Source organism: Drosophila bipectinata, chromosome 3L, assembly GCF_030179905.1.
Source record: "Drosophila bipectinata strain 14024-0381.07 chromosome 3L, DbipHiC1v2, whole genome shotgun sequence".
In the NCBI taxonomy this organism is placed as follows: domain Eukaryota; kingdom Metazoa; phylum Arthropoda; class Insecta; order Diptera; family Drosophilidae; genus Drosophila; species Drosophila bipectinata.
Genome location: NC_091738.1, coordinates 8,195,359 through 8,222,322, shown reverse-complemented (window position 1 = coordinate 8,222,322; position 26,964 = coordinate 8,195,359). Strand labels below are relative to the sequence as shown.

At 37.7% G+C, this 26,964-nt stretch overlaps 4 protein-coding genes across 8 annotated transcripts in view; 2 read left to right on the top strand and 2 right to left on the bottom strand.

Moving 5' to 3' along the window:
- bbg (big bang) overlaps positions 1-9,087 on the bottom strand; it is a 108,507-nt gene extending 99,420 nt beyond the window's left edge. Inside the window, exons 1-2 of one of the 2 annotated variants that reach the window (XM_017253998.3) lie at positions 8,946-9,087; positions 6,563-6,730 (exon numbers count right to left, since the gene is read on the bottom strand). The gene's annotated coding sequence lies outside the window, so the exon portion shown is untranslated. Of the gene's footprint in view, positions 1-6,562; positions 6,828-8,945 lie in introns of those variants that run through there. The other variant, XM_070279490.1, reaches the window with a different exon arrangement.
- Positions 1-26,964, top strand: part of LOC108133850 (COMM domain-containing protein 4) — a 203,038-nt gene that overhangs the window by 166,905 nt on the left and 9,169 nt on the right. The window lies entirely within an intron of this gene.
- On the top strand, positions 10,251-13,044 carry Mpcp2 (Mitochondrial phosphate carrier protein 2). 3 transcript variants are annotated; one of them, XM_070279909.1, is made up of 4 exons: positions 10,251-10,399; positions 10,748-11,200; positions 11,727-12,067; positions 12,127-13,044. In XM_070279909.1, the coding sequence occupies exons 2-4, from the start codon at positions 10,790-10,792 to the stop codon at positions 12,470-12,472; spliced, it is 1,098 nt and encodes a 365-aa protein (XP_070136010.1). In that variant the 5' UTR covers positions 10,251-10,399; positions 10,748-10,789; the 3' UTR covers positions 12,473-13,044. The 3 variants fall into 3 exon arrangements, with proteins under 3 accessions (XP_070136010.1, XP_017109501.2, XP_070136011.1); XM_017254012.3 differs by lacking the exon at positions 10,251-10,399 and adding an exon at positions 10,406-10,547; XM_070279910.1 differs by lacking the exon at positions 10,251-10,399 and adding an exon at positions 10,542-10,560.
- On the bottom strand, positions 14,130-24,081 carry Gbs-70E (Glycogen binding subunit 70E). Of its 2 annotated transcripts, XM_017254009.3 has the most exons (6): positions 23,637-24,080; positions 23,131-23,297; positions 20,394-20,780; positions 15,989-16,195; positions 15,617-15,929; positions 14,130-15,554 (listed from the first exon to the last, which is right to left on the bottom strand). In XM_017254009.3, the coding sequence occupies exons 2-6, from the start codon at positions 23,220-23,222 to the stop codon at positions 15,378-15,380; spliced, it is 1,176 nt and encodes a 391-aa protein (XP_017109498.2). In that variant the 5' UTR covers positions 23,223-23,297; positions 23,637-24,080; the 3' UTR covers positions 14,130-15,377. The 2 variants fall into 2 exon arrangements, with proteins under 2 accessions (XP_017109498.2, XP_017109499.2); XM_017254010.3 differs by lacking the exon at positions 23,131-23,297 and having other exon boundaries at positions 23,637-24,081.

Here is a 26,964-nt window from a genome sequence, read left to right as displayed (position 1 = left end):
ATCACAAAGTGCTGACCACATTAGAGGGTCAACACAGGTTAATTTCGTTTCGTAAAGCCATTGGCTCGGCTACTTTAAATATGTTTAAAACTTTCTATTTATAAGCCCATATATTTTGTAAAATTTCTTGAAGCGGAAGTGATTACACCTGTATAAATCATAATCACCCAAAACTGAAAACAATTTCCTCAAATGAAAGTAAATCGACTTCCCCAAATCAACGGCCTAACAAGAGAGATCCATAAAAACGTTCAGCCCACGAATCATTCTCAAGACGATCGAGGGAAAATAGAAAGTAAAAAGAACTCTCGGCCCAGGAAATTGGGTCAAACTAATGAAGATGCCGATAAAGATGCGTATAATCGAAAATGCGGAGCGAGAGGACTGGAAATACTTGTAAATGGGTTGATGTTTATAATCTGTCCGCTTGTTGGACCAACAACCATCGCCAGACCCGAAACCCAATAACAACAATAATGACACAAGGTGCACAAAAACCTGGCCGATCCCCGATCTCCGATCTGACCCCGAAGAAAGAGCTTCCAAGTATTTGGGTCAGCCGAAGTGAGGCGTTAGCTTAGAAGAGCACAAAACTGAAAAGTTAAGGCTGAATAGATGATGACACCAAACCGCAGACTCACGCACACCCTGTCAGAAAGAAAGTCTCTTTAATTTATTTATTTATATGCAGGCCACTAGAATCAATGAGAAGAAAGTTCTGCCAAGCCTGGCCTGGGCCAGCATCCCAAAAAACAAGTTTTTCTCTTTGGCCATCTTAGCGCTCTTCCACTCAGAATGAAACTTGACTTGAGTAGCTTTTCGAAGTGAAATAAAAGTCTAAACTTCATTGAGAAAGACGTGGAGTTGGTGGTGGCTCATTGAGTGAAGTAGCTGGGAAAGCGCGATAATAATGAATAGTAAAATTTATTATAGGCTAATTTTAAGTCTGTACTTGAAATTCAAGATTTTTTTTACCCCAATGGTTCTTTTTATTTTTTATGGACATCCCATCGTATTTCAATTTTCTTGCAGCTACCCGACTATTTATGGTCAATAACTGGTGGCCAAGTTGCAGTTGTCGGTCATTGCGTTCCACTTGCATAAAACTGGGTCATCGCAGAACCCGAGAAGCTGCAGCAACCGAAGCGAGCCCAAACCAAGTCTATTTTGAATTTATTGCCATGGATGACGAGACTTGATGTTCTTTAGACTTGGCCGAAAAATAAATGAAAATGCAATAAGTTCGCCTCAAGCTTTGAGGCTGGCTGTCAGCCACTCTTCAAAATGCATTTGTTGCATGCCTGGCATTGCGCTTGTCGTACAAATTTGCCAGTAATTATCGCATTTTTTTTTATTTGTTATTTAGTTTAGTTGGTTTGTGGTTATTGTGTTTTAGTTAGATGGCTATTTGTTTGGCTTATTTTAATGATTGTCACCTGAGCTGGAGGCAGAGCCTTGTGCAACTTTCTCAGGCTTCATTAAGTTTCACCCCGAGACGGACACGATTTTGCTTATGACTTTTTGGAATTGTTTGCCATCTGCGGATTTTGTACGCATCGTGCATTGAATTTAATTGAATTGTAAGTGAAGGTATGATAAATGGAAGAGGTAAAAATTTTAATGTGATTTTAATATCCATTTCGTCTGGGTCTGGGTTGGCGAGTTTTCTCTCCACATACATACTTTATGACTTCCATTAACAATTTATAAATTTTTAAATATTTTTAAGATAGTTTTCATAATATATTTTGTTTTTCATATTCATTTTTTTCCTTCCTTCTGATATTCACAGACACTTAGTTTTATAAAAATAGAAAAAAACAAGTTTGTTGCTTAAGTCTTTTGTTTTCTTTTCTCGCTTTTTCAAGGCACCTTGTTAATTTCCAACATGACTCAATATAAATCATTAGTATACGGTGCGGAATAGGGGAAAAAATCAAATATCATTGTGGACCACCTTCAACTTCGTTTGACATTTGAAAGTAACCAACAGCAGTTAGCAGTCAGCTGAGAAATATGCAAAAACGAGTTTGCGAAAAAATGGAAATAAATCCACCAAGTCACTCTCAGTTTTCTCGAGCTCTTCATTTGTTTATGGAAAACAAGCCACCAATCAAAATACAATTTAAATAAAATATATAAAACACATATAGAGAAAAACGTGAATTTAAACTTCAAACAGGTTCGGGGATATTGGCTTTATCCATTGGGCTTCCATTTACGGGCCTCTAAAGTCATTACCCGTATTACCCGCCACTGTCCAGCGCCATTTGCGGGTTCTACAAAAGCGTCAGCTCCTCGCCGTCCCTCTTCGTCCCCTCGGGGTGGGTGTTTTGTATGTGCCACGCAATTGTGCGGTGAGGTAATTAATAAGCCACCAACAGAAATAACAAACAGGCAACCAAATTGAAACCGAACGTTGCGTTGCACACCTCTTTTGAGTCGAATAAGTGTCGAACTCGGCCGGGCATACTAAGTAGTTTGTGATTCAGTTCAGTTTCGTTCGCCTCTATTTCATTACTGACCATACCCAAGACGAGTTTCGGTTAACTTTTGTAGGGTTTCGGTGTCGCGGGCTTTGCGCAAGTGCAGTGGCTTCGAAACCAAAACAGAAGTCAATGAAAACAATCCCCCAAAGCAACAGCCCAGTAACAGGGATTATGTTGCAGCAGTTTTTAAAAAAATATTGTTGATTAGGAACCAAAACCGAAAGATAAAAAATGACATTAATAAGATTTGAAAAGGAGGCTTCCAGACAATTTGACAAAAAATCTGAAAAATATTTTGTTTCTAGATTTTAACGCAGTGGAAAATCAATCTAGAAATCGTTTAAGGTATTCGGCTTGAGAATCCGATGGATATTGGCAAAGATATGGCCATCGCAGTGTGTCGAAATGTCCATCCGAGCATTTTCCAAAATTTCAAAGGGGAGCATCCAGAAAATTTGACAAAAAATCTGAAAAATATTTTGTTTCTAGATTTTAATGCAGATTGGTGGAGCATCAATCTAGAAATCATTTAACGTATTCGGCTTAAGAATCCGGTGGATATTGGCAAAGATATGGTCATCGCAGTGTGCCGAAATGTCCATCCGAGCATTTTCCAAAATTTAAAAGGGCATCCAGAAAATTTGACAAAAAATCTGAAAAATATTTTGTTTCTAGATTTTAACGCAGATTAGTGGAGAATCCACCTAGAAATCGTTTAAGGTATTCGGCTTGAGATTCCGATGGATATTGGCAAAGATATGGGCATCGCAGTGTGTCGAAATGTCCATCCGAGCATTTTCCAAAATTTCAAAGGGGACCATCCAGAAAATTTGACAAAAAATCTGAAAAATATTTTGTTTCTAGATTTTAACGCAGATTGGTGGAAAATCCACCTAGAAATCGTTTAAGGTATTCGGCTTGAGAATCCGGTGGATATTGGCAAAGATATGGTCATCGCAGTGGGTCATAATGCCCATCTGGGCATTTTCCCAAGTTTGAAAGGGGACCAACCCTCCAAAAAAGATATGGATTTCCTTATAGATCATATTGAACTTCACTTGTATTTCTCAAATTTTTCGATCCCGATTAAAAATAAATAATTAATTAAATATAATCAATGCTTGTAATGATGTGGTAAGCTTTTAAAGCCCACATCGAACTCTTCCCATACCTCGCAGAAATAAATTCCATTCCATTCTATTTAGCACCCGATGTGTGCCTGCAATTCGAACACACTTTAGTGTTCAGTTTTGAGTTTTGAGTTTGGAGCTTGGCGCTTGGCGAGGCCATTTGCTGAAAGACCAGACTCGATAGGGGACCCCTTTGCAATATTTCAGAAACGGCAACTGCAACTTCAGGTTGTCTAACAATTTTAACCCAGTTTTGTTTATTTCTTTTTTCGTTCGTTTCGTTTCGTTTAGTTTTTTTGCTTTCCACATTCTTGTAGGAGCCATAAACAAGTTTTTTCTTGGCCCAGACCAAGGCAGAAATGGCTGGAGACCGACAACAGAGTTTGGTGCGCAAATAGCCAAATAGCGAAATAGCTTAGAAGAAATAGAAAAATACAGCAAATTGAAACTGAAGCTAATGAAAAGGCCAAGTGCCGAAGAGGAAACAATTGTTGCATTCATCAAGTTACAGTCTCAGCCCTGTGTGGTCAAGCACTACGGTTGAGAAATACGGGTCAATAGGGATTTACGGTTAGACACGCGAGGCGGCTAAGTAGGTGCGGAAATTGCCGGCCAACACCAGAGACCAGTGCCGACCAGTACCGGACAGTGTAATGAGAACACTGGACGATTAACCATCGACTGATTCTGATGACACCGCATTGTATGGCCTGCCGCAGAGCAACGATCTCGTGTGGATGCTACACCGCCGCCAGAGTGGGTCAGCACTTGGCCACTTGGCGAATGGGAGCGGGCAATGATGGCCCGAGGTTTGTCAAGTTGGTTACAGTTATTGGAAGCGGTTTACCAACCGGACATTCTTGCCGCTAATTTCAAGAAGTGTTACCAATTAAAATGCAATTTGTTGAAGAAAATACCAGAGTATGTTTGCAATATAATACTCTATAAGACCCTGACTCATTCCAATAACTGGTTTACAGTTCGCACCCACATATCCTATTAACATGTGACATAATAAAACACTAAAATTACCCATATTAGCAAGTTTATTATCCTCAAGCCAAGCTAAATAAAAACCATTCACGAAAACTGGTCAGTAATATGGGCATCCACGAGTATATCGCTCCATCAAGGCTTTTGTTAATGCCATGGTTTAAAATATATTTGAGGCATTTGAAGCCGGTAGATGGTAGGTAGGTAGGTTCAGTGACCCACGTTCCAGCTACTTGGCCAGGTTTCTACCGACTCGCGTTTTATTGTTCTACACTTGTTGTTCGGTAGTTTCGGTTTAGTTTCTCTTTCTCCGCCGGCTATTTACACGATGTCATCTCACTCCAAAGTCACACATATTTCCAAGTCATGATCCGCAGGTACTAACTACACTTGAAGAAAAACTATGCCAATCAACAATACAGTAAACTCGAATGGTTTAGCTTTTAATGAGCTATATTTTCCAAGTGTACTGCTTAGTATAAAACCCTAAAAGAGATCTGGAGAAAGAATGAAGCTCCCGTAATTACGTATTATATTAACTTGGCTTTACACCTGACACCTGGCTAACTGTTCCACAGCTCGTGGTCTCGTTTATTTTAACGCCCTTCTGCGTAATTTTCACACATAAAAGACTCGTAAAAATGTTTTATTAACATTAAAAAGTTAAATTTATGATAGTTTTCTTCTCATTTTCTTCTGGCTCTCCTCGTTGGCACTTGCTCCAGGTGAAATGCTTAACGGTTCCGCATCCCAGTGCTCGGGGGCAAAGATTCTTAGAAAAGAATCGAAAAGAATAGCAAACGGTACAGATAAACGCTAGAATTCTTTGCTCTGGGCTAGAACTAAATCTTTGCCCTAATGGCTTATTAATTGACCGGCAATTTTGACCATACTTTTTATAATCTTAATAATATGTTAGTCTGGCGGTGGCAACCGATGTTGATAGATGCTTTTGATGGCCGTTGACACAATTATCGATACTTAATCATAACCTTGAAACATAAGAGGTGATGGCTTTAATATTTATATTCCAGTTTGGTGGAAAATTAAAGCTTCATCAGGGCTAGTTCCATCTTTGCCTTATTTTGTACAATGGGTTGAGTGTAAAAATAGTTTCCCACCTTAGTGTTATCTGAAATCTGCCGTGTGACAACCCACCAGCTTCGGCTACCTGTAATGTACCGACCAACTCCAGCTCACGTTCATCACGGCAATCTCTTCATTGGCTGCCATTAATCTGCCTACGTTTTGTAAATAGCCAGCTTAAGACTCAACTAATTGCTCGCCACACTTAATTTATTTTTGTAAAATATCTTTCAAAGCTTGTCCGAAAAATGAAGCAATTACAAAATTTAAAATTTTGCTGGGGCGTTCGTTCCACTTGAGAAGTGTTGAGCTTCAATTAGCGGCAGACAATCGACAATAAGCCGGCTACTCAGGCATTTTAAAATTTTGTTTTACTTTTATTAAAAAAAAAAACAAAAAACAAACAGAAACAATAACCATGCCAACCACAATAGCAACCTTGACATTGAGTCTGACAAGTGGGGGAAAAAGATGTGCAGCGACTTGGAAAGTTAACAACAATAAATGATGGCTCGGGGGAGGAAAGTTGGGCAAACTAAGCCAAAAACCGCGACTGTTAACTGATTAAATATTTGAACGTGTCTTTGGCCTCCCAACAACGGAATTGCATGCCAAGATATGCAAAGTGAAAAAATATCACAACTGTAAATAAATACAAAAACAGAGCCGTGAACAATGAATCACTGACAAGTTTTTGGATTCAGAATGTGTCTTTGAGATACAAGATGAGCTCACGGCCCAGAGCGTTGAATGCCGTTAATAGACATCGCAAACGAGTTAACAAATGGATATGCAAAAATAAACAAAAAACAAAAAAAAAAAAACTAAACTAGGCAAAGATTATTAAATTGAATTCTATCTTACCTTATACAGAAGTCCGACGTAGATTCAGTTGGTTTTGTTGATTTTTGAAGCACAGGCACTGATACTGATTGGCAAATAAAAACATTTGCGGATATTAGCTTAGGCACTTCATCGGCATATTATTTAAATCACTTTACTAGCAGTAGTCGCTTAGTTGGGTTTATTGCACTATAAAAACAGTTGTCAGATTGCAGTTCAAGTTTTGAAAGCTTAAGCAGTTAAATGTTTCCCGCTCATATCAATAAAATCATATTTTTCATCGTTTTCTCAGTTTCTCTGTGGAAAAGCATTTTCCATTTTGAGGTCTTCCTTTGTTGTTGTTTGCTTTTCATTCATACATACATATATATATTTTGTTTTTGTATTAAGCTTTTCTTCAGAGTCATAAGTCAAGTCAAGACTTTCAATTAAGCGGCTTAAAGACAAACGACGAATCGTGTATGTCGGGGCTGGTAATAGAGAAAAGATGCTTATGAGCCAAGCCGAACCGAGTCGTATGTAAAAAGTATCTACGTATCTTTCCGTCTTCTTTCTCTTTGGTAAAAGTGTAAAAATTACGCTACACACAAATCCCAAAGACTTGCGCTTTCACAAAACTAACAAATACAAAAAAAAGTAAAATAAAAAATAAATAAATAAAAAACGAAGCGGAGATTTTTTTTGTTTCTTTCTTTGATTTATGCATTGCGTTTGGAGATGGAAAGATACATACGTAGATGCATAGATACATCCACACACATTGCGATGTGCAGGGCGACTGACTGATTTTGGGCACTTTGCACTTTAAGTTCCGGGTTGAATGAGCAAAAAAAAATAAAAGAAACAACTGCCATGGGTTTTCCTTTATTTTTGCTTAAATCGAAATTGCCATTCGATTTAAAATAAATTAAAATACACGCATAGCTGAACAAATACAATAAAAAAAAACTCAAATGCGTGAAAGTACAAGAAGCCGTTACAAAAAAAATAAAATAAAAATAAAACTAAAAAAAAAACAATCAAAGTGGAAAACATTTGCCCATTTGGAAATGGAAAATTGTCAACGCACATTGAACTTGACAAACAAAAGAGACAGGGAGAGTAGAGAGCGAAAGAGATGGGGAGATTGGGCACATGCCTCAATTTACAGTTAAGCGAGGCAGACATCCACAAGATGCAAAACTCCAAAGATACTTTCGGCCAGCGGAATGCGAATCGCGAACGGCGAATTGCACTTGCTGCGGCAACTTTTTCATCCGACCACGAAAAAACCAACAACAACAACAAAAAGTGAAGGGGCCCCTCAGAGCAAACGTCACCAAGTCCCTTCCCCGTCACGCCCCCTTTCCCCCACCGATCCTCCTTTTTTTTTCTGAGTATCTATGTGTGTCTGAACCGATCAAGTGTGCACATGTGGTTGTGTGGCGTCTCGTTTGTTGATGCGGTGGCTAATGGTTGCAAGCGAATAAAAAAAAAGATATATACGAATATATATAGGAAAAAGGCCTGTCTAGTCATAGCGGTACTTCGAGTGGGCTGACAAGGGGGGAGAGCTGGGTGGGCGGGTTGGCCAGCTAATGACTTGGCGCCCAGCTGAAGGAAGTTGCCAATTTTTATTTCTGGTTAACAACATAACATACCACTGGTGTTGATTAGGTTTTTTGTTTGGAAATTAGTTTTTTGAATATTTTTAATATTTATCATAAAATGTAATATCCATATCCTGATAAACTTTTTACTATTTTTTTTTTATTAAAATACCTAATTATTTCAAGCTTACCTATAATTACCAATTTAATAGCAATTATAAAGCTTCACAACGTTTATTTCTAATTAAAATTCTTTAAAGTTTTCACAATTAATCGATAGTAATTAACAGCTGAGATTTTGAACCTAGATGCTGTCATAGGAAAATGAGATAATCTTATGAGATCATTAGTAATATGATATGCATTTAAAGATCTCACAGATTGTTTTACAATTTATAGCCCTACAATTTTTCAACAACTTTATACAAATCGTTATTTATTACAAGCTGATTTATCTAGATATAGAATCATGCAACAAATCTTCATTTTTAGGTGATAATTTAATCCATGGAAATAGTGATAAATCTTATATCCCATTTTGCATTTTTTTATCACTTTCCGAAGCTCCTAAATCAAACTTTCTTTTCCGCTTATAAAAATATGATGACTTTCCGATTTATGCTTCCACATGGCATAGTTTATATGTATTTTTTTATAGGACCCCGGTGATCAGCTGATAAGCTGGCTCTTAAGCTTTCAAAACTAATTCACAATCAATTTTGGCCAAAAAATAAAACCACTTTTTCGTAATCTTTTTTTCGAGATCAAACTACCGTTACACAAACTCACTCACACACACACACAACTCTTCTTACATTTGACTCTAATTACTCAATTATTTGCTTGATTTTGTTGTTTTTCACTTCTTAAGTTGAAAATTAGCCGCGAAGTACGAGCTGATTAGAGGGAAAGAGATGGCGAACGTCGGCACGTCGGCGATCTCGATGGGATCGTTTCGGATCGGAATCGGATCGGATCGAAAATATATATAACTGTGGAGCGCGCGTGTGCGAACGCGCTACGAATCAAACTCAAACTTAAATGTGAAGACTGAAGTCTTAACTTGGCCAGCGCAGACCCGGCATTCGGGTTTCTACGAAGATCTGACGAAGTTTCCCGAAGAGCCAGCGCGTGAGAGTAAAGTTTACTCAGACTTGCACTAAGAAAAATGTAGAATTTTTAATATAAATTTAAGATTTAACTTCACAAAATAAATATTGTAATTGTTTTGTCTTCTTGACTTTGTAAATCTAGATTTTATATGCTTTATTTTGCATTAACTTATATATAATAAAAATAATTCTCTTAGATCTCTTCACTGTTTTGGTTTGGCGCTTTTATCCGTTCTAACACTATGATCTTATTCGGTAAACATTCAACCGGTTCATACATTCTTTACCGGTTCGTAAAGTTTCCCATTAAGCTAACCGCTCCCTTAGAAAGAGAACAAAACAATCCCCAATAAAACAAATCCAAAGAAATCAGAAAAAGCAAAGCAGAAGAAAGCTACAACCCCAAAAGAACCAAAATGGGAGTCGAAGGAAATCTAATAATATAAGTCTAGCTATAGCCTTATCTTGAAATTCTTATTTTATTTAAATTTATAAACAAAAATTTTCAACAAGTGAGTTTTTAGTACAATAAATTATTAATAACTATAATATAAAACTCCTCCCAAATAAAATGCCTAAAATGAAAAGCTTAGAAGGCTATATTTATTCTTACATCTTGTGTATTTATCTAGCTCTTTTATAAGATTAAATATCATTTAAGTTTAAAATTTATTATTTGTTGATTATAATCAAAGCAATGATTTAATGAAATTCTTTACAACTTTGAGAAGCACTGAAGGCTCTATTTTTGATTTCTGTTTTCGATATCGAAAAACTGGTGGTTTGTGTATGAGCTAAGAGTAGCAAAGTTTTAAACCAATAGCTCCCATTTCTTTAGCTCGAGAGGGGATTACCAGACTCTTTACGTTTGGGAAATATATATTTGTAATGAATACATTTTTTTAAATATCTTAACAATAAGTTTAAAAATAATAATCTTGATAAAATAATTCATTTTCAGGAGTTTCAGAGTGACCAACTTCCGTACAGATTGAAACATTTTTTCAAGCTAAAAAAAATACTAAAAAAAAATGATAAGCTTTTGAAAAATAGCTAGACAACCCTCTTTAAAGCTTTCGATACCGGGAGCGCCCCCGCGAGTACCTATTCTTTCCGAATCCCTCGCCACGAAGCTGTTACGTTGCTGAACGAAATCTGTAAGTGCGAATCAAACCGAAAATTGCATAAGACTCTTCAATCAAAATTCAAAAGTTACAAACAACGTCGGCGACGTCAAAATTCCCCAAAAATTGGAAACAAAAATTTCAGTGGTAGTTGCCAAGTTGCCAAGCTGCGAGACCGCAGGTATTGGGGACCCGTGAGTGCGAATTCTGGGCACGCCGTTATGTAACCTAGAAAAAACACAAGGCCGTAATCGTCGCCTCCGCCGTGGCGCTTACACATCTATATACACAGCAATATATATAATTAGATAAAGCACATGCTTGCCAGCCACATGAGATCAGACGCTAAAGGAATCCCTCCCTCCCCTTCTCTATTTTCAGCGTATTCAAGAGCCACAGGAATCAGCGAAAAACAAGTGCAAGATGTTCTCGAGCTTCTTTGAAACTGCCAGGAACTCACCATTCCGCACCCCGTTCGGCCGAGTGCAATGCGATGCCTCCAAGAGCATCGCTCCCATTGCCGCTGATCCCCAGCCCGTGGAGGGACGCCAGATCGCTGCTGCCGCCGCCGCCGTGCCCGTAGCCGCCGATCACTCAACCTCCTGCGAGTTCGGCAGCACCAAATACTTCATGCTCTGCGGTATTGGTGGCATCCTTAGCTGCGGCACCACTCACACCTTTGTGGTACCTCTGGATCTGGTCAAGTGCCGTCTCCAGGTCGACTCTGCCAAGTACAAGAACCTGGTACATGGCTTCAAGGTCACAGTTGCGGAGGAAGGTAGCCGTGGTCTGGCCAAGGGCTGGTTCCCAACCCTGTTGGGCTACTCGGCACAGGTGAGTCCAAGTGGGTTATGTAATCAAAGGAAACCAAAGTCGACACCAGACGGCCAGACAGAAACGTGACCCAGTCACCTGATAACCTTAATTGGTTTCGAATCCAAGAATTTTTTAGAATAGAGGGGTTATCAGGAAGAAATTATGTGAATAATGGCTAAAGATTAGTGCTTTTTCTAATTTTTATTTAAGTTTTGAAATAACCCTTTCTTCTGGCTAGTTATTTGGCGAAAAGATTGATTACAAGTCGGGGCTTTATCTTATCAAATGCTTCAGTTTTTTTTATGTATTATCTTTGAAATGATAATAGTTTCTTTATTTAAACTCTAGAAATATAAAGTTAAAATATTCAGACGTTTTTATTGAAGAAAAGATTCTAATAAATCAGATACTTTTATGCAAAAGACAAATCTTCTTATCTTTAAGATAAGCAGCCTTAGTAACTGAGGATAGGGTGGAACAAAATCTACTTCCATACCTGCTAAAAACATTTTACTAAAAAATATTATTATAATTCCAATTCCAGGGACTCTGCAAGTTCGGCTTGTACGAGCTCTTCAAGGTGAAGTACGCCGACATCATTGGTGAGGAGAATGCCTACTTGTACCGCACTTCCTTGTACCTGGCCGCATCTGCCTCGGCCGAGTTCTTCGCCGACATCGCTCTGGCACCCTTCGAGGCCGCCAAGGTCAAGATCCAGACCGTGCCCGGATTCGCCAACAACTTCCGCGAGGCGGTGCCAAAGATGCTCAAGGAGGAGGGCGTCAATGCCTTCTACAAGGGTCTGGTGCCTCTGTGGATGCGACAGATCCCCTACACCATGATGAAGTTCGCTTGCTTCGAGCGCACCGTGGAGCTGTTGTACAAGTGAGTTAGAAAATTTGTTCCAATGATGAATCAATACTAATTACCCGATTTTTCGATAGGTATGTTGTGCCCAAGCCACGTGCCGAATGCTCAAAGGGCGAACAGCTTGTTGTGACCTTCGCTGCTGGTTACATTGCCGGTGTGTTCTGCGCCGTGGTCTCGCATCCCGCTGATGTGGTTGTGTCCAAGCTGAACCAGACCAAGGGAGCCAGCGCCGCCAGCATAGCCAAGTCTCTAGGATTCATGGGAATGTGGAACGGTCTGACCCCGCGTATTATCATGATCGGTACCTTGACTGCTCTGCAGTGGTTCATCTATGATGGTGTCAAGGTGGCTCTGGGCATCCCCCGCCCGCCGCCACCAGAGATGCCCGCCAGTCTGAAGGCCAAGCAGAAGGGCAACTAAATTGGGTCAATGTAGTCCAGTAGTCTAAGGCCAGAGTTGATCAGTTGACGCAATCGTGGGCAGACCCGGAGCACATACTTTTACTTTCCCAAATGAATCTATACACTATGTTTTTTTTTTTTTAATTTCGAGCAAAAAGGCTATCCAAGGCAGATCCAAAATTGTTTAAATGTTGCGTGTGTGCCGATGACACATGTACATTCCAGGTCTACAACTGTACGCATTTCTATATCACTGCAATTAGTCTTTGATCTTTTCTATAAATGATGATGCTTTTTATTTTAAAACTTCAATCGCTGAACATTCTTATATCTTTAAGCTACACTCAAGTTCAAAGTATACTATTCCATCTACAATCTAAATCTGTATATTTAGTCCTTTGTATGTCTAGTTTGCGCTGGAAAGTATGTCCGTGTGTTCTCCCCCCGTGGCGAGCCCCATGTTATCCCCCTCCTCACCGCTGCCCCGCAGGGCCACGCAAGCGAATATGATATTATACTGTTTCAATTGTATGACCCGCTCCTAAATGAAAGCACTCTGAATAAATTAAATTATAAAATATATAAAAATTACTTTACGTCTTTCAATTCGTATGATTTCCCGGGAAAAGTCAACTGCGCTTTAAATCGGTTCTATTTGTTAATCTTTTGGGGAACCGGTTGCGATTTGTGGAATTCGTGACGTTATGTCATGGAAAGATAACCCTTGACATATTAACGATGTTCCTGACATTGGGAACGGGTTTTATGAGTCTTAGATTAGCCAGAGGCGGTTACAGCCAGTGGAAAAGCATAGGGTTGGAGATCATCTATAATGAGTAAGTTTCGTGCAAAAATATTGGACTTTGATCTTTGGAAGTCTTTTAAAGATTATATTTTTTCTAATCCTCCAGGCTCTTCATATTTTTTCCATTTAACAGGGAATAAAGAGCGATTATTAATAGCGATTTATTAATATTACTTTTTTGAACCTAGATTCAAAACTATTAATATATTTAAGGCGAAGAAGTGAAGAAGCCATCTCCGACCCCATAAAATAAATATATTCCGGATCAGGAACACACAAGTCGATATAAAGATTGGGACTTTCTATGGATGCTAATCCGGTCTGCCAAATTTTATAAGGGTCGAGCACTATTTCGTTGTAGGTGCTATATAACTGAACAATCGGAGAAGCTATGCTTTCATGATAATGGTGATACATGCTTGGTATTTTGTTGAAAAGTTACATTATACCGAATCGGTCTCATATTCAAATTCCTATAAGAATTGGCCAACTAAAATTAATATTTCCGAATTATACATACATATATATATTTTCAATTCCTTAACTTCTCTTCCTTACATATCAATTCTTCTATAATTTCTAAAGAAAAACGTTAGTTTATAAATTATAAACCTGAAACACACATTAATATATTTTTGTCATTTTTTGTTTCAAAACTTTGTTTGGACTTTTTTCATAATTTGTATTATATGAAATGATTTTGATACCGTAACCCCTATGGCAAATTTCATTCGATATTTGCAGCACATAATAATAATAATATCTTACAACATAAACTGCTACTTAACTGCAAGGTTATATCCGTCCAAAGTAAGCTTTCCTTTCTTTTTTATTCATAATATTTTAAAATTACCATTAAAAAGCCTTTAAATTTTTTGTTTTCAAAAATATTTATTTTGTTTTATGATCAATGAGCTGAATAAGACAATATAGGGGCTCGTTGTGTCATAAGGTTGACTAAAAACTAAATAATCATAGAGTAGGCTCTACATATGTGCACACATATAGGGATTCATTCACGTTACGTCAGTTTTGGCGCATCTTACCAACTAAATAACCTCTAGGGACTAAATCTATATCTTCATAAAACTAAACACATAGGTATATAAATGTATTTAACAGGCAATTTTCTGGTATATATTGTTTGCTTTTTGCATCTGTATTTACAAATTGGCTTACGGCTAATTAGGTGTATATAGAATATAGAATATAGTCGGGGATCTGGATCACACAGAACAATGAGGACAAAAAAGGTATTTGTCTGCTATGTGATGATAAGAATTATTATGTTTTTAGTTTTGTTTTTGTTTTTTATTTTATTTTATTTTATAATATATTGCAGGACGTGTTTTATTCTCCATAACAAGCCATTTCAGTCTTAGCGTTTCAAATAACCAAAGGAAAAAATTGTATAATGAAATGAAAAGAACAAATAATGAAAAATAATAAAACAAATAAACTTAATGCTACAATTTGTTTGTTTCTTGTTTTTTTTTTTGTTGTATAATGTGTGTTTCTTTTTTGTTTGCTTTATTTTGCATTTGCAGAAAATTTCGAAACAATGGTTTGCTAGGATACTTCACGCCTCAAAATTCATCTCGTTGATAGTTATAGGTTTTCATTCGTTTTTAGTTATAACATAAATCTAATATCAGTTATACAGATGTAGACAATCACACAGGCATACAGGTAAACACTAAAAAAATCCTTTCTCTCTTCAAAAACCTATACGAAATCGAACATACAACATTTTAAAAGGATATACAATAGATGATATGATTTTCAAATTCCATTGAGCTGACTAAACGACAAAAAAAAATTAAAAATTCGGGCGTTGGCTTAGTGAAAGTAGTTGGGGGCCCTAGTTCTCATTTATCATTGAATTAACCTCAAGTCAATGGCACTTTATAATTGGGATCTTTGTACCAGGATTAAAATAAAGTCAAAAGTTTCTTTAGGTTTAAAATCTTTTCGACTCTCTCTCTTGCTAACTTTCTTAATTATTTTTAAAATCTTTAACTCTGTTCCAATTTTTTCTTTCTATCTGTTCATGTGGCCAAAATGAGAAAATTTTGTCAGCTCGGGTGGGGGATTTCCATTCCCTGTTCCCGGGCCGGATTTACCAATATGGTGTATGAGGCTCCTGGTTCCAGCTGTTCTGGTCCTGGACCTTGGCCATGGCATCGGTCAGGGCGGACCTCATTTGCTGGCTAGAGTTGCGATTCTGACCCTTATCATAGGGCGACAAGGCGTTGTAGTAAAAGGGTGATCGCTTGCTGATGGTATAGTTTTTACCCTGCAAATTTAATATCATTTTAAGTTATGCTTTCAATTATAAATCTATAATTTAAAACTCACATCATTATTATCCCAATATTCCGTATCGTTGGTGCGATAGCAGATGCAGAATTCCAAGCGCTTCGACGATGGCGGCAGCGTGATCTTGAAGGAGAATGTATCGAAGACGACATGGGCACAGGTGGCCGGTCCATAGGCCCTGGCGAATGTACAGAAGATGTCCTGCTGGCTCTTCCAGTCATCCCAGGTCACCCGGACAATGATCTCCTTTTGGAAATCGATATTCTTCACCTTGATGGTGCCCACCACAATGGACTCTTCATCTTTGACAATTACATTCTCCAGGGAAACATAATCACGCTCTATCTTTTGTCTGTAATTACAATTATGATTAATAATTGAAATAATATTTATATTATTTTTAATACACACCTGAATGATAGATAGTCTGAGGCCGGCTGCTTGAAGTCCACCGTCCACTGATCCGGCGGATGCGGGCTGACCAGGCCCTGTGTAATCTGCTCCAAGAACTTCATGCTCCAGTAGGGGGGCACATTCGAGGGCTCGGACATCACACGTACTTCGGTCAACGAGAGACCTTCATCATCGGCAAAGATCACATGCTTCTTGGGGCCACGGCTGCAAAAAAAAAAAAAAAACAGAAAAGAAACCCCAAATACGATTATTAAAATATGCATTATAAAAATATATATTATTAATTATAGATCTGACCTGGGCTTTATCAATTTGACTTGACCCCCCATTTGAAAATATGTACTTTATGGCTCTGTGGTCATTGACTTGTCTTCTTTCTCCGAGAAGATTTCTATTTTTATGCTGAACAGTTTCATTTAATAGGTTTGTTTTGACTTTTAGTTTAGCTAACTGCGTCGTTGCCAAAATGCATTTTTTTAATCACCTTTTAGTAGATCCTGCCAGATAGGAAGACCCTCTAGGGGTCTGCCAATTGTTTGGCATTTCCCAGAGCCCCAAAACCTTGTAAGAATATCTATTCTTTTGGTATGATTTCCCGTTTTCCATCGAAACATTTTATTCCTTTAAAAAAAAATGTTGTTCCCGAAAAATTCTTTGCGTCATAAAAAGAGTAATGTGTATTGTGTATTTCTTCAATTTTATTTTTAGCAGTCACGTACCATTTTGCCAAAGATTTGCCTTAATCTATATGTAAAACACGCCTACTTTTTTGCGATGGCTTTCTTTTTGTTTTTGGCTTTATAGGGCGACTCTTCCCACGATTCTTTGGCTTAAATGTAAATAAAAACACACCCCACTAGATATATGGGATAACTTGTGATTCAAAATATAGGCTATAACCAAATAAAAATTCCTATATATCGAAAAATCTAAGAAACATCTCTTACAGTCTGGCAAAAGTCTGAAAATCCCTTGGAATGGTTATTTATGGTTAGTTTAAAAATAGCTATGTATGTGGTATAATCCCACAACATTGTTCTGAAACCATATCTGGATGACTGGAAGTAACAAACAATTCTTCTGAATTTTCAGTTGCCAACATCATTTATACTTTGCATATTTTTACCAATCCAATAAAGCCATCGTTCTATTTAGAAAGTCGACCATAAAAACGATAAGATATGGCGACTAATTTTGGCTAATCAAACAGGATAGGGGCTCGTTTCTTAATGGCTTTTCGCTGTTGCCAAACCAAAATATATCAACTAACGCTGAGAAATTGAAAAGTTTCCGTCAGTTAAAGCCAACCTAGACTGAAGAGTAGCGTTTATTTGGTCTGCAAATTGGAGGAGAGTTAAGGGGGATACGCATCAGGTGCTAAATATATATGAGAAGTTCAAATAGCCAACAATTGTTGGCTATTGCCAACAGGGACGTCTCGGCTTTTTTCTCTCTGTTTACTGAACAACTGCCGGCAAACAGCCGGCTATTGGGTTTTTTTTTTATACGGAGATCGCCCCACCCGGCCAGACCCGATTCGGATCGGATCGAAACGACTATCGACGATCACGCATCGAGGGCATGATCGAGGCGGTGCTGTTGCATTTTCTTCAACAGGTTTCCGTCGCGATCGCTTATCTGGTGTGTAGGCTTTAACGCCCAACACAGGCCAACCATCCAGCCAACCATTCCACCAGAAAACAGAAACCACAGACGGGTCTCGTTTTTTTCCTGAAACGTGTCACCTTTAAAAGAGATCAGCCCAAAAAAAATCAGAAAATATTCATTTACATTTCCATTCATTTTCCCGCCTGGCTTATATTTTCTCCTCCAAGGGAAACGGGTTTCGGCTATCCAAATGCATTCGTCCAGCCACCATTCCGTATGCAATACGGATCGCATTTATTTCGAGGGTCCGGTTTACAACAAGTCCATAAATTTGTAACTCCTCAATATGCATGGCACATTAACTTAAGATTGGGGAAGGAGAAACGAGTTTTGATTTCAGTGAGAAAACGCATTTTTTTAAATCCCAAAATCTCTCATAAAAATATAAGAAAATGCTTGCTAAAAATACTTGTAATTTCCTCAATTTGCAGACCTTGTTCGAATCCCCCAATTTTTCTTGAGGCAATGACCTGTTCAAATAATATTCTGTTAATGTTTTACAACGCCGCGAGGGATGGACAACTTTTGGTGGTCATTCTAGTTGACCTTACAATTGAGCTAGTTTATAAAACACCCCAAGGTATTTCCTCCTTTTATATTTTTATGATTTTCTATTTTATATCCACTACCATAACATGCTAAGTTTTATGTCTTTCCTGTCTATGCTAGAGCTTTTTCAGAAAATTTCCCCTACGCATAGTCAAAGTCCAATAGTAAGAGTCTCAAAATAGTTTTTAGTTTGGAAAATTTTCTGGCGGGTCTCTTCTAATTACTTTCTACGTTTGATGTTGAATAAAATAGAAAACTATGTATGTATATAGTTTTTGTAATTTTACAAAATTCTTTCAAACATTTTCGGGTTGATTGTGCGCCAACATTTTTACAGCAAACGCATATGGCTCGACCTCAACTTTCTGATCGATTCACGTGATCTTCGCATGAACACCAGACACATCTCCCCATATCTCTAAATATAACCTTAAGTGTGTGTCTGTGTGTGCATTGCGGGGTCTTGTAATGTTAAAATATTTTTAGTTATGCTACACCAAAAAAAATGAAATAAATTCAAATTTTTATTCAATTTAATGACGCTTTTCGCCCGAAAGAGATCACGCTTCTAGGCTAATAATTCTTCGGCCTTGACGTGACCCGACTGCGACGTCTGATGCCTGATCTTGATGATTTTTGGTTTTTTCGGGGGTGGACTAATTAACAAAGAGGAAAGCTTTTTCATAGTCTGTCATGTGTAATTGGAATGGGAGGGGGACGAAGGCCTCGATGAGTGACAGTTTGGTGTGGCAGGCATCGATAATGATGGATGGCTTCGTCATGCCTTGAATTGGGGGAAATCCTTCCATATTATTTGCTTTAAAAATATTGATTTTTGAGGTAAAGTAATGAGGTGAAGCACACATTTTTTCCAGTGCCTTTCGTAACTGATAAAACAAGGCATCCCGCATACGCAACCGCAAAGTGTACACAAACTCTAAAAAAGTATAAGGCACGCGTCTGGTTTGCATTGATAATACGAGTATTACGGGTAATTGCCTTTGTACGAGATGCTGTGAAACTTTAAGCCCCGATGCCCAAGTCTAGACATTGCCCAAATAGACAAATAGTTCTCGCCTTTGACGCAAATGAACGTATCATTTATTTTCTCTATCTCATCGGGTATACACAAGAATTTTTCCTTTATTTTTAGTCATTTTTCGAAATGTCAAATTCAAGTGCAAAGAAGGAAAAATTTTCCTAGGGCCTATTGAAAAATATTGAAAATCCATAAGCCCATATATACATATATCAGTCAGAATAAATCGATAACCCAAATATTTTCAGGGCCTGAATTTTTGAGATTCGTACATATAGAAGCGATCACATGTATAGAAAGCGAAAATAAAAATAATGGCGCCTTGCTGTTCGGCTCTATACTAAATGCCAGTCTATTCCGATTTCAGTCTTAATTTGTGCGGTTTTTTATCTGAGAGATACTAGATACACCGAGCTCTCGGCTGCCGATGCAGTGGCGTGTTTTTATTTCGTCTCATTCTTGCAGTCATTTAGATAATTTATATTTTGTTTTTGTGATATTGCATGTTCTTTATTTTGGCTCAACACTTTTCACACATATTCAAATTTTATCTATTATATTTAATGATTTTTTTTTTTGCATTTATTTAGCCCCCCAGGGCCATATGCAATTTCCTTTCTCCTCGCATTTGCCAAATGACATGTGCTCGGCTATGACGTCTGTGGGAAAGTTGTATGACTGCCAACAGATTGTCTTGTTCCTTTTACTTGAACTATCTTTAATGGCTAATAAACGATTAATCTATGTTTATGAATGGTTTCAACGGAAATGATGCGGTCTTTAGGAAAAACTTTGAAAACTGCAGCAGATCTACAATCCACATTGCAAGACCTATCTTTTATTATTGGCTTTTCATGTTGTGGTTTCTTGTCTGAGATTACAAAGTGCATTCTTTGTATTGCTTAACTTTCCCTTAAGGTTTACCTTCCGTTTGATATCTTATTGGTGAATCACTTTGTTCTGACCACAATTGGTTAGACCCTCACCCCAAACAAGCCCCATCTAGTTCACTTGGCGGTTTAGTAAGTGCGGCGCCAATTGTCATTCGATTTGCTGGCCTGACGTCAAAGTGATCGAACCGCTAAGGCATTTACCGGCTATCGTATTACCGCCGTGATGTAATCTTATCACCCAGCACACACTCACCTCTGTTCGCAGTGGGTGGATCCGCTGCAGTCGCTGTCCTTGCTGCAGATACAGCTCTGGCCGACACTGTCCGTGACGTCGCCTTCCGTGGGGGCGAGCTCTGTGGGACTGTTCTTGGGACTGTTTGTGGATTTGTGCAGGCAGGATTTGCGGCTAAGACAGGACTTGGGCTGGCTAACGAGCAACGGAGCCGAGGCCATGCGCTCCAGATAGCTTCGGCCCGATCGACTTCCGACGCCCAGGGGTGTGGCACCGGCCTTCTGCTGGCTGGGTCCCTGGCCCTGTCCCTGGACCGCCGCCGAGGCGTTGTTGACCATGGCTTTGGAGGCCAGAGTTATCACTTGGGGTCGGTAGTAGCGCGGCGTTCTGTTGGCCTCCTCATTATAACTGAAAATTGAAAAATAAAGAAAATGTTATGAATATAAAATAAAAGATTTGAAGATCATAAAATATATATTTAGTATCGCTGCTAAGTAAAACCTTTCGATCTTGGTTCTGTTTGGAACATCTGCGCATCAAGCTGCACTTTTATCAGGCCTGATAAGACCGCTGGTGGTTTTAAATTTTTACTGCTTTAATATTTGCCTCCTTTGTTAGGAGGAGGCCTCTGTACGTACTTGTACTTGTACTTCTGCTGATACCAACTCAAACACCGCATATATAAACACATATTGTCTATAAAGACTGATAAGCGAGCCTAGGAGTTGCGCACGACCTCCCCACTTGACTTAGGTGCCAGGGGAACACTCACTATGTAATACCGAATAAAAGCATATTTGTTTGAGCACCCATCGCATGATTCATTTATGACTTTGTGGACAGACATTTTGGCATAGTTCACACATCCCGTTTGTAGTTAATTTTTTTTTCGGCTAGACATCCCAGAAACTAAGAGTCAATGCTTGATAAGATTCGATTCACATGCTAAACATATGTTGGACCCGTGCTGATATGGCTTTTTGGCGTGGGCCTGGCTATGAGAACTTTTCCGTCTGCTTGACTGTTATCAACGCGTTTTTTCTGGCTAATAGCCGCTGTCTGGACACTATATCAGCATATTTACTGCCCGACTCGGCAACTTGAAAATTCAAGTGATTTCGATAACCAAACCCAGTTCGGGTTTTAACTGGAAGTTAAATCATGAGCAGTAGTTGTAAAATCACGTTGTAAAATTGTAGCTTAAGTGACGTAAAAAGCCCCTGAGTTACTTGAGTTTGCTGGAGTGCCTGGGATCTTTCAAAGACATACCTCTCACGTGCTCTGATAAAGAATGCAGGCTATCCCACTATAAAAGCGACTTACTTTTATGGAATTCTTGATTTGGAAACCCTTTTAATCTTAACTGATTATTTCGTGAGTTTTCAACAAGTTTTTTGTGTTTGTTTTGCTTTGGGCATACCACTCATAAGTATATATTTATTTTTAGCTTCCGTTTACTTATATATCTTGGCGTAAATTATATAAAATTTGTTTTGCATATTAATCATTCCCGAAAATAAACGTCTCACTACAAAATATGAGTAAAATGCAGCTCGTGCAGCCAATGAAGCGCCACAAATTTATTTTTATGGGATAAGTATGGTCTTTCGACCATATTTGTATAGATATAGTAGTTTTTTCCCTTTCAACCGATTTGTCATCGTATTTGGGGTGCTCGTGCCCCTGAGCCCCTGAGAAAAAATGTGAAAATGTTGCGTCAAAGCGCCACGCGCAAAATTGTCGCCAAGCAAGTGATTCTTTCGGCATCTCCCCAACTCGTGAACGATCTTTCAAATCTCCCGCACCCAACTTTGTTCATATATTTTATAAAAGATCACCTCAGTCTTGGCAAAATGTTTGTTTTGGTTCATCTCCGTTCGTCTGCCTTGCCTTGATCTTGAATGCCTCCATTTCATATTTTCGCCAATCTGTTGTCAACCCAACACCGGGCCTTAGTCGAGGGAATATTTTTAGTGCCTGCATTCATTGTGTTCTTGAAGTATTTTTAAGTTTTTTTCCCCCCCATTTCACTTTTTTGGTGAACATGAGTAACAAGTTTTTCCGGCCTTTTAAAACAGCAGGTTGGCATAAGACAATTTGAACAGGTGTTTTAATTACTTCATTATTGGCAGCCGTCATTGAGGAACGATTTATCATTTCCACATGTTGTAAACTTTTCAGGTGTTACAAGAATTAAAAAGAATTATTCTTTTCGGTTTCTGTTTATCAAACAAATGTGGGTTATGTTTGAAATTTTCGAAATAAACTTTTATTGTTTATTTTTTGGGAAATTGCTTTCCAAAACCTCAAACAAAAGCTTTCATTTCCAAACTCATATCAGATATGTTTGTTATATAAGAACGGAAGCGCGAAAATCATTTTTTTTTTGTTAAACAAGTAATCTGGCAAATTTATCGACTGCTTAATCAACATTTTTTGTATTCCTTTCATTAACACGTACACACCTGTTGAAATTGTTTTTAAATGCATCAGAGAATACTTTTCGAAGTCTTATCTACCGATAAAAAAAATAGAAAAGAAAGTTTGCTTCAGGTCGTGACACAAAATCCCAAACATGGATAGTGTTTCCTTTAAAATAAGTCAACTTTTCATTCGTTTTCGTCAATTTAATTTAGTTTAATTGGTGGCCGAAACTCGTGCGTTCACTTAAATCAATTTAGCATTAATTAAGTTAATTGATTGGAATATCTACTGCTTATTTGCTTATGTCGGAATATTTTTTTTTTGGTAAACTTACTTCAATGATTGACGCTGATGTCCGCTCATGAAGTCCGCCAGAAAACTAACGGGTGGACTGTGACTGAATATAGGCGGACTGTGTGAAATCATTTTTATATAGATTTTCGATCGGCGCTGATATCAGTGATTTCTACAAAACAAGGAGCTTTTTCTGTTTGGAAGCCCCTGTAACAAAAAAATATATAGAAAATTAACGATTTGTTATTTTAATTTTATTGAAGCGCATCAAAGCGGCAATAAATGATCATTTAATTGGAAAGCAATATATATATAAAGGGAATGCATGAGCGCCACATGAATACATTTATGTAATATTTTTATTCAAATTTCTAATCTCAGGTGGAATCGGAATTAATGATGTTTCCGGAGGGCAAGAGCATGGCCAAATACCAGGGTGACGATAATGTAAAAAGTTATTTCGAGGTATGGTTTAGACAACTAAACTTTAATGTCAGTGTATTATTTAGTTATTGTTTATGTTTCGAAGTAAAGTTCGCAACTAACCGTTAGTGGTTATCTTTCGGCTTAATTCCTCTCTGCTTGCTTCTTCTGCTGGGTAGGAGGTAAGGAACTTTACTTTTTATTTTTTGTGCTTTTGGTTAACTTTCTTTTTGATTTCTTGATTTTATTTTATAATTTTTGATTTACTTTTTCATTTGTGCATCACGCGCGCGCGTCAGACAATGAATATGATTTTAAATTTAATTTATTAAAATCTTCCGATGTGGAGCACTTATTTTTCAGTGGACACACGCACAAAATTCCGTACGATCTTTTGCGATTTTTTCAAGGGTTATTTAATAAACTTTTCTTTTATTTTTTAAACAACCGATCACGAACAAAAAATAGTTCGCATCGCGTCCCCGTTGATTTCCGTATCGTCCACTCCGTTCCGTTCCTCCTATGAACCGTACGATTCGGTGTTGGGAAAACGAATGAAATGTTTGTTGGGGCAACTTTCCGTCAAGACTTGGCTGCGATCGTTGCACAGTGGGAACGAACGGCTGTTGTAGTCCATAAAAAACGATAAGAGCTATAAAATATATAATCGAAAGGTTTTTTCAACGGGTGTTGTACTAACATTTTTGACCTTTCATTTTTCTGTTTAAATATTTTTTAATTAATTTCCGAAACACTAAAAAAATATATTTTCGTAATTAACTTTTATTTACAACTATATATATTAATTAGGGAGCTATATGAAATTATCGGGAGGGAAGCTAAATTCAAAAAAAAAATAAGGGACAGGACCAAATTGTAAAACAAAAGACTTAGACAGCAAACTTTCATACAGTATTGGACAAGGGCCGTGCAGATTACATGAAAAATACAACAAAAATGTTGCAAATTTAAAAAAAAAATAATTTTTTTTATTTAACACTAATAAGCTATAAAATAAACAGATACTAATACACCAAAATGAATCCAACAATTATTTAACTTAAATTTTAATTTTTAAATTCTAAGTTTGGCAGGATTTATAAAATATAGTTCTAAATATATAGGTATGTATATATAAACTATAAGCCCAAAATAACCAAATTTGAGAAATATATGGTAAATCCGACCTTTTTTCCACTGTGGGTTTACTGTGAGCGAGGGACAGGCTCTCTTTCTAGAATAGCCCCGCTCTTACTCTTCTCTCGCCGTATATATACCTGCATAATTAATACCCTTGCTGAGGGTATCTTAAAATTGTAGGTATCTTAAAGATTTTCTTCAAAGATATGGAGAGGACACTTTTTCAATAACCATTTAAAAATGACCTAGCAAGTTTTAAAATAAATTTTAAAGAGTACTCTTGTTTCTGCAAGACAAAAGCATTCTTTCTTGTGTGATTGCATTTTGATATTCACCTATTGTTGTTGTAGTTTTAGTTGCTTTGATTAGTTTTGGCGCCGCTGTCGCTGGCGGTGACAAAAGTCAAAATAGTGTCAGGCCCGCGAGACATGATCACAGTCGTCTCACATGGGCAGAATTCCCCCTATTCCATCTCTTTATTGACGAAATCTTACGGATGAAAAAATCTTGGGATTTGCCAAACATTTTTTCGTCTCAGCTGTTTAAGCATTTATCTTATCAAATTCAGTAGACTTGGCAAATAAAGTAGCTATATAGTACCACAAGATAGTACAATGGTAAAAAAGGCTAAGGTTTTTGAGTGGGAAAGACTCTTTATGAATCCACTCATTGTTGATCACTCGACTCGTTTTTGAGTATCATTTTATTTATTTTTTGTGTCCAGCCTACGCGTTTCTTTTATGTACGATTGTTTCCTTTTCATCTGTAAATCAATTATCCTTTAGGAGAAGGTCTTCCCTTTCTTTTGTGTACAAAACAACAAATATTAAGATTTAGATAGTATTTATTCTAAAAGAAATATAATCTTCAGTATAAAATTTTTATTGAAAACCTGCATAAAAAGATTAAAATACCACTAGGCGTTCACAAGACCTAACTAATGAACCATTTAAATTGATTTCTTTTATGGTCGCCTTTTCTTTTTTGTAATCTAGCTCGGCAGGCCATTTTCGACCCACATGATATCTGTCTGTACCCACATCAAAACTGTCCCAGACAAGCGGAAACCGCTGAATGCAACCAAATCCACACAGAAATGCAGTCTCAACTGTTTGAAACTCGAAAAAGTGGCTGGGCTGCTGCTGGGTCTCTACAATATAGAGAGCCTATGGGTCTGGATAACATGCACTCATGGCGGAAAGATCTTTGAGTTTTTTTTTGTTTTTTTGTTTGAGATCGAAGATATTCCCTCCTAATGCGTGATTTCAAATCACATCACGAACGAACCCAATGATAATGCAACTCTATGAAGGGTTCACGCTTTTTGTTTATTGAGTGTCTCTTAAAGACTGTTAAGTAAAAACTTACTTTGAATGTAGACTTTCTTCATTTCTTCATCGCCAACGGATGCCAACGCAGCATTCAGACGGAGATTGCTGCTGAAAAGGGGGTCTTTGGGTGGAAAGGCAGGCAGGGGAGGAAATGATGTGTGGTAGAGCCGGCAGGGTGCATTGGAAGAAATTATATTAAATGTCAAATTAAATATATAACTCTAAAATATTATATATTTAAGTTAATATACATATTACCCATTCAGTGAGATACATTTTTAAATACAATTTTCTATAATTTTAGTTGAATATTATTCCAAGTGTAGCTGGGCGGATGAACAGGAAAGTAAAGCCGGCCGGCTGAGTTGCTTGCCTAGTTGAAAGCCGGTTTCGAGAGATCCCGATCCCTGCGTGCATGAAGAAGTGGTTACTTGAGTGGCTCGTTGCATTTTGCCGGTCATTTCATTTACGTAGGCCACAAACACAGAGGTGTAGAGATTGGCTAGCTAGGGGAGTCCAAAGATACATTACCTAAAAGCCAATTACCAGCTACAGTAAAAGCTACGATTTCGTATGAGTAAACAGTAGCTATAGAGATATCTTTAAAAAAGTATTTTCCAGATAAATATCTTAAATTCCCCTTTAGCTACACCCCATATCTGAGGTATGCGTACGTTGCCATGTATTCTTAGGGTTGGAATAGCATCTTCTCCTTACTTTTACCTTTTCTTCTCTCTAAGAAGAGAGTACAACATCTCTTTCTTTTAAGATATTGTCTTCTCTTCCTAGATCGTCTTCTTTCTCTTTAGTTGCACTTGAAATTCAATTACTGCAGCCTCTGCATGTTGCCACTGGCAAATTTGTGGCACACACTTTTTACATAAATATGCCTTGTCTATTTCTGTGCAGATTTCCATATTTTCCTATTCATGCATCCTATGAGTGCTTCTGTAATTACAGTTCGTTGCTTTCGAACGGAT